General features: G+C 34.2%; 1 protein-coding gene across 1 annotated transcript; it reads right to left on the bottom strand.

Moving 5' to 3' along the window:
- Nucleotides 1–229: 229 nt before the first annotated feature.
- LOC107760016 (ubiquitin-conjugating enzyme E2 28-like) lies at nt 230–5,356 on the bottom strand. Its single transcript, XM_016578036.2, has 5 exons — nt 5,225–5,356; nt 5,039–5,122; nt 4,317–4,444; nt 1,262–1,366; nt 230–590 (listed from the first exon to the last, which is right to left on the bottom strand). Exons 2-5 carry the CDS (start codon nt 5,106–5,108, stop codon nt 447–449), a joined length of 447 nt encoding a protein of 148 aa, XP_016433522.1. The 5' UTR covers nt 5,109–5,122; nt 5,225–5,356; the 3' UTR covers nt 230–446.
- Nucleotides 5,357–8,080: the final 2,724 nt, after the last annotated feature.

Raw genomic sequence — 8,080 nt, forward strand, 5'->3', positions numbered from 1 at the left:
TTTAAAATGTTTTTGTCCTCGCTCTGTCAGCGACTCCTCGATTTGTTTGTAGCTGCAATTGGCTGTTTGTTCGAACATCATAACCACGAATTGTTTGCATACCAAATAAAAGTAATTTGAGATGTAGATTCGCAACTTACCCATTTGGTTTGTAATCTTGAGAAACCCCCTAGATTAACTTCATCGAAAAAGTTTGGGGATGCTCTCAATGTAAGTGAATAACTAAGTGCAGATGAAAAGGGTCAAGACACATAGATTGAACCCATCATACAGTTTCAAAACCATTAGATTCTTGCAAACAAACAGCAAATCAAATTGTTACAAGAGGGGCCTGTTCAACCTTTCCCCTTGAGTTGATTATGCATAAGAACACCATTTCTTAATACATAATAGATATACAGAATACCACAGAAGAAAAGGAGCCCCTCCAGAGATGGTCACAGCAACTAACCCATGGCATACTTTTGAGTCCAGCTCCGGGCGGTTGTTTCGTACTTGCTTTTATCAGTCTTGTACATATGAGCAATCTCCGGCACCAATGGATCATCAGGATTAGGGTCTGTTAACAGAGAACAGATTGACAGCAATACCTGCAAGGAACAAATTAATTAAGTTTCTATAATACACCCACTAAAATTTGATCTGATGAATACCTGACATCACTTGATTAATTGATTATGATTAATGGTATTGCAAAAAGAACAAATTGAGCACCCACTTGCTCTGTTTACCAATACAAAATAATAATGGGTGTTTTACTTTGAAACGAGCCGATTGCTTCTGGTATTCAACTTTTAAAATTTGAACGAAGGGGCAGAATATCAGATATCGGTTTCCACCTCGCGTCACTTAAATATCTATAAGAAGCTGTGTACATTTTTATTTTACTAACCTCTAAGCACCATAAAGAAGGCATCAGAAAAATATAATTTCAATCTCTGCATTTGTTTCAGTTGAATTAACCTAGAACTACTCCACAAACTTGGCCACATGGAAAGACAATACCATAAATTTGAATATACACAGGAATCCTCCCCATTTGAGGCTGATTTAACGAAAAGGAAAGCAAGGAATAGATAGTAGCTTTGGACATATACATCTTACTGATCTAATATTTACATTGCACCATTCTGCCATTCACTCCCTTAAGGACATTTTATTCAATTAGGGAGAATACTAGTCCTCAAAAATCTCAAGGTGTAAATATGCAAATTCAAAATGTCGAATGAGTGGTAACCGATATTCAGGAAATACAACTAACCTTGGAAATTGTAAGTGCCGGGCTCCACTGTTCCTTCAAAATGTCAAGGCAAATGCTACCATTGCTGTTGATGTTTGGGTGGAAAACCTTTGTCCTAAAAGCTACCTGGACATTTATCCCATATAATGAGGAGAAATTTGTCCACAGGGAAAAAAATAAAAAATAAAAAGAAACAAAAGCAAAGAAGTTGCAGAACAACATCCTGTAAAGAAGTTGCAGAACAACATCCTGTAGAGGGAAGACACCCAAGTTCCTCTACGAGTTTGCACATAAAATTTCTTCAAAACTTGATTATGTGCTTTGGCAGATGGATCAAAGAACATATTATGCCCAGTTAAAAGATATGAAGAGAGATTTCATTATGTGATTCAAGCAGTGTGCAAAAATTGCACTCATGGGTTGTTCATTAACTTCTTTTTAAAGCTAATATACCATCACGCGATGTGCCTAGTTGGCTAGTTCTATTAAATCCTCCAAAAATGAGTGTAAAAAATCTACACTATTAGAAATATGAAGAAAAAAAATGTTCTTGCAAAAATATAAAATATTAGCATCATCTAAGAATTTATAACACATTCGAAGATGATAATACACCATGACTACCTACATAATTCAAAATTCAGTTCCAGCTCTTTAACTTGAGCTTAATTTTAGTTCTTTGCAAACAAGTCATTACAAACTACGCCTCAATCCTAAATAAGTTGGGTCGGCCATTTAAATTAATCTACGGCCAAAAAATTTTCTTGATCAACAGGCTAACATTATATTAAATAGAAATAAAAATAAAAGTACTCCATATTTTCTATTGGCATAATAATTTTTAACAAGGATAAAAGACTCCTATTAAGCATAGGACCTAAAGTAAACACAGTAATATAACTAAAATATATTACCAACTAATTAGTATCGCCTATACAAATCTATTTCGTCCATTGTGCCTTATATTCTGCTCAGTCTGCATCAAATCAAAAAGATTGTAAGTATTTCAAGACAACTCCATTCTATATGATTTTAGGCCTACCTCGTCCTCTTTTAACACTTTCAATCATCATGGTTTCACATCTACGGACTGGTACAAGAGGTTGACGCATGGCATTAAACATTCTCTCATTTGATCTTCAATATGTGCTAGTTGTACCTTCTGGGGTATGTGATTATTTTTAATCTCATCTAATCTTGTATAACCACACATCCGTCTTATCATCGCATCTTTACAAAACTCATCTTGTGGATGTGTTGGATTTTAGCAACACAACATGTGTGTCATATAAAACTATTGGTCTTATAATTGTTCTATAGAACTTACATTTCACTTTAGTAAGCATCGTTCTCACATAACAGCCGGTAGTACTTCTCCATTTTAACCATGTGCTTTTGATTCTATGCGTAACATTTTTATCTATCATTCATTCTCCTAAAACAACGAGCCTAGATATTTGTATTGTGTGCGTTTAATCTCACTTACTTCACTCTTCTCATGCTAACTAAACTTACAGTACATATACTCAATTATACTTCTACTTATCTTTTCTTTTATGAAACAATTGGCTTCATTGATGTCATCAAGAAGATGCAAAATATTACAAGAAGCAAAAGCTACATAGTAGCTTCAAAAAGCAAAAAAGACCAACATATTAACTTACCATAGACATGCTATCTTAGATACAAAGAGCTAACAAAGTTCAAAAAGGTTTCAGGGGATTCTATAGGGAAACATTTGCCCAGCTAAATAAATACATAAGGCAATTAGCTTTTAGGGTGTGGTCAGGAGTTGATAGTCCATCAAAGCATCTTCTATTTCTTTCATTCCATATGCTCCAACATATACAAGCATTTATCATTTTCCAAATATTCTTGATGGACTTATCCTAAAAACTCTTGGATCTCTAAAGTGTTTCTCCATAGTTTAAGCTTTTGGTTGACACTCTCGCTAGTTTCATCGGCTATCACAACATCATCAATAAATAGCATACACAATGTGACTTCATATTTTAATGTATTGATTAGCTCATTCATACCGATCCCTGATGTAAATCCACGGCTACAAAAACTCCTTTGTATTTCCTGCTGTTGTTCTAAACACTAGTGGCGGCTCCTTCATACATATTCTTTATGGCATTTATATATTTAACATGAATTCCTTTCTTCTCCAACACCCACCAAAGGATTTTTCTTAGCACTTTATCATATGCTTTCTCCACGTCAATGAACACCATGTACACATCTTTCTTCCACTCACGATAAATTTTCATCAATTTTCTTAGCAAAAATATAACTCTTGTAGATTCACCGGGCATAAATCCAAACTGGTTCTCGATCGGTGTTGTAGTGTCCCTAAGTCTACGCTCTATCACTTTTTTCAGAGTTTTATCGTATGACTCATAAGTTTAATGTCACGATGGTTCGCACAGCTTTGAATATCTCCTTTGTTCTTATAAATTGGAATCAGGGTACTCGTTGTCCACTAGTCGGATATCCTGTCACTTCTTAGAATGGCTTGGTAAGCCATCCTACTCCAAACTTTTGAAAACACTTCCAAACCTCTAAGGGGATACCATTTGGACCACAAGCTTTCTAATCTCCATATTTTTCATGGCATCCTTTTCCACTGCCAACCTAATTCTTCAAGCATAGCTAAAGTTTCTATTGTGCACAAATGTATAAATCCAATTAGCAAACAAGTCATTCACATAGGTATTTTTTATATATAAAAAAAAAGGAAAAGCTAACACGAATTAAATTTGATTGACCTACTGAATGAAGGCGTTGACCCTTTACGATCTGAGTTACGACTTGGTAGGGGAAATGAAAAGGATCACGGTCAAAAGTTGACACTATTTGAGTTGAGCTTTAATATATATGTTTACCTTAAAAGTTATTAAAGTGAACAAAGACATTTCAATCCAGTTGATACAATAAAATTACAAGCCTAGAAAATGATAAGCGAATTCGATTCTGCCAAATAAGCTATCGAAAATTCAAAAATATCATGTCAATAAGCAAACAAACAGGCAACTTGTCAAGTGTCATCAACAACACAACACAAATATAATACCTTCGGTGGCTTAAATGGATAGTCAGGTGGAAAATGAATGGTAACAAGAAACACTCCGCCAGTATAAGGGCTGTCAGGTGGACCCATAATTGTTGCTTGCCAATGAAACATGTCTTCAGCAACTGGGCCTAATATGGATAACATAAGCAAGCACAGAGAATCAGAGAACAACTTGCCACATGATGACATTTAAACAAGTGTCTGAAAAACTGGGTGTACTACAAACAGATGCTCAGAAACTCATGATACGAACAACAGATGTAAGAACACACAAAAAATCAAAAAACAACTTAAACAACAGATGTAAGAACACATAAAGAATCAGAAAACAACTTAATAGATGCAGACTGTAAACAAGTCTCAAGCATGAGATTGGATATGATAGGCTGTCACCTCTACCATATGCAGGTTATTTACAAGTTCCGGCCCCCCACCCCGGAACAGGTCGTTAGGATCAATTTATGTTTGTGCAGTGCAAAGGACCTAAAAAAACCTTCAACTTTATGCACTTTCCCAAGTTAGAAATGTAAAAATGTTAACCATCTAATCATGTAGTTGAGCAACTAAAATGATAATTTTGGCATGCATCAGCAGCAAAAACTAGTAAAAGAAAGTAAAAAAAGTTCACAAATACATAATCATTAATAAAGGCAGCAAGAAAACTGAAGATCAAAAACGGAATTTGAAGTAAAATGAAAAAAGAAAAGGGTTTGAAATATCACCAGCGCTGCAAGAGGTAGGAGGATCTTTCTGGAGATCCTTGAGCTCTTTGAGAATCCGTTTGGATGCCATGATTCACCAAATCCCTAACAAAAAACCCTAGATCAGCTCAAAATGCACAAATATATACATACATATAGGGAGGTAATTAGAGCACAACTGAAGTAGAGAAAGAGGATAAACTTTACCTCAGAGATACACGTTGCAATTCAGATTCTGGACAGGACCGAGGAGAAAGCGAGAATTTTACAGTTAAATTAGGACTCCGTTTTTATAGGCAGAAGACGAATAATGTACCGTTGATCCGTTACGTTTCTTTGGTAGGTATTTTCAGCTACACCCCAGTACTTTGAAGATGTTGCAATTGGATCCCTTCACTCTAAAGGGGTGGGCGTTCGGGCAGTTCACGTTAGATATGAAAATTTCGGTTTGGATTTTCGAGTGACTGATCGAAGAAATAACAATCCAGATCTGATTCAAATAAGCTAAGATTGAATCTGATTTTCTAAATTCAGTTTTATTTAATAGATTTGGGTATTACGAATTTTTGATTTTGAGCCTATAAGTTGATATGTTTCTTCTTCTTTTTATAAAAATGAACATATAAATGAAGTGTTCATATTAAATTACCTATAAAGTTCAGCATTCACACTGCAATCATCTAAATAAAGTATACAAGTAATGAAATCATCATCAAGAAAATGCAAAAAGTATTAATAGGGGCTGATAAGAAATAGAAATAGTAAAATCATGTCCAAATGAAAGTATTAATATGACAGTAACTTAGTATTAGTATATTGAATATATGACACAATATCTAATAGGTAAGGTATTTGACTTATTACTATTGTCATATGGATAATAAACTAATTTCGAATTTTTGGATATTCAACATTCAATTTGAAATTCAAAAATTTAAAAATTAAATCCGAAATTCAATATGTTATCCGAAAATACAAATCAAAAATCAAAATAAATCGAATTTCGGTTTTGCCCTATCTATACTCACCCCTACTTCACTCCTTACAACTTACAAGTGGACAATTAACCACCATCTAGTGTTTAACATAACTTCATTTTTCCCAGCTAGCTAACTTTTTCTATATAACAGGAAAGAAAAAGAGAGATCGTGTAAAACAACTCCAAAAGCTAAAAGTTTGACTGGACCTCAAAGGCACTTTATTGTCAACATTGAGCACTTTAGTATTGTATCATATATTTAGCCCAAGTGAAAGAAAAGAAAGAGAGAGTAGACAAGTCATAACTAGAAAATATATCTAGTACTCTCTCCGTTCCAATTTATGTGAACCTGTTTGACTGCGTACGGAGTTTAAGAAAAAAATGAAGACTTTAGAATTTGTGGTCTTAAACATGTCCAAATGGGGTCCAGAGTATTTGTGTGATTATAAAAGCTTCTCATTAAGGGTAGAGTTGTAACTTTATGCTAAATTGTTACCAAATTTAGAAAGGGTTCATTCTTTTTGGAACGGACCAAAAAGGAAATAGGTTCACATAAACTGGAACAGAGGGAGTACTGTTAGCAAACTAGGTGGAGTAAGCACGTGTTCAACACGGGCCCAAGCGCTATAGCCACGGAGTTTAAGGGGGAAAAAAGAAGACTTTTGAACTTGTGGTGTAAAATGAGGCACATATAAATTATTGCGAAAAGGTAAATTGATTTCAAGTACGGGAAGGAGTTATTCTTGACCTAAAAAGGAAATAGGTTCATATAAATTGAAACACACAATTTTGGTTATTGTTGAAATGATGCTGAAGTACTAAGCAATTTTTTCAACTGTTGCAATGACGTTGAATAACTTCAAAAGTTAAATAATTCACACTTCTTCCTATCATAGGAGTAATTCTTATTTTTTGCCTCCATCTGACCTGACAATAAAAAAGAAATTAGAAGCAAAAGTAAGGGCAGTTAGACCGATATATGTTGACGCTTTCAGAGATTTGATGCTAATTTTTAATTATGCTTTTAATTAACAATTTCTTTTGTCATATAATAATAGGTCACTATTAAATCTATTGTATTTTACTACTATATTCAGTTAACCTGAATAATTCTTGTCCAAAAAGGCTGCTGCTGTTATAAAAATATCATCTTCTATGATGACTGCTCAATAGGGGAGTCTGGCCGTCTGGGTATGAATAATTTGCGCATTGGCTAGGATGGGTGTCCAAACTCCAAAAGGCGACGTGCCTTAATAGTTCTTTATGTGTTTTAATTGCGATATTATGTTTTGTTGTTTGTGAAATTATGTAACCACAGTATTGCAGGCAGTTTATCATTACAATAACCAAAGAGCGATTAAAGTCAAGAAAACTGCAAAAAAGGAAAAAGCGAACGACACATAAGTTTTGGAAGGAGTTATATATATATATGGTGAATAGCATGGCTAGAACCCAGAAGTGAGCTCTTGATCTAAACACGTCTTTTACTGAAGCATGTATTAAGTAGGTATATTGTGTTGTCAGAGTATTAATCTGCATTAACTCCCTTACTGCTCGATATCTCTTTGTTGCAAGCCTGTTGTTCCAAGACCAAGCTTGTTATAGGACATAGTCTCCAAGAAACATTAGCAATTTAGTTATTGTCTTAAAATATGAAGAACAAAAAAAGACATTGAGCCCGTTTGGATGTGCTTTTTTAAGTAACTTTTAAGTCAAAATAGATTTTAAGCCATAAGTTAGGAATTCTAACTTTTAGCTTTTGGCTTGTTTTGTTATTTTAGCTTAAAAGTATGTATTTAAAAGCACTTTTTTACTTTACTCAAATACTACAAAATGGCTTAAAAGCAATTTTCACTTAAAAGCACTTAAAACAAGCCAATCCAAAAAGGCTCATTGTCTTAATGTAATACACACACATTAATGAAATTAAGCAACAACAAAGAGAAATGTACAAACTACAACTCTTACATCTATTTACATAAAAGAAGACAACAAAGAGAAGAGAAAAGTGAAAAAGATAACCTTGCGAACCAACCAGAAGTGAAATAGCTTAAGAGAGGAGAGGAACCTGAAAAGAAATTCCA

This window comes from Nicotiana tabacum, chromosome 20 (genome assembly GCF_000715075.1).
Source record: "Nicotiana tabacum cultivar K326 chromosome 20, ASM71507v2, whole genome shotgun sequence".
In the NCBI taxonomy this organism is placed as follows: domain Eukaryota; kingdom Viridiplantae; phylum Streptophyta; class Magnoliopsida; order Solanales; family Solanaceae; genus Nicotiana; species Nicotiana tabacum.

Coding starts and splice junctions, on each gene's coding strand:
- LOC107760016 (XM_016578036.2), bottom strand. CDS start 5,108: ATGGCATCCAAACGGATTCTCAAAGAGCTCAAGGATCTCCAGAAAGAT. Junction 1,367..4,316: donor ATCCATTTAAGCCACCGAAG/GTATTATATTTG, acceptor ATAAATGTCCAG/GTAGCTTTTAGGACAAAGGT. Junction 591..1,261: donor CGGCACTTACAATTTCCAAG/GTTAGTTGTATT, acceptor TGTTCCTTGCAG/GTATTGCTGTCAATCTGTTC.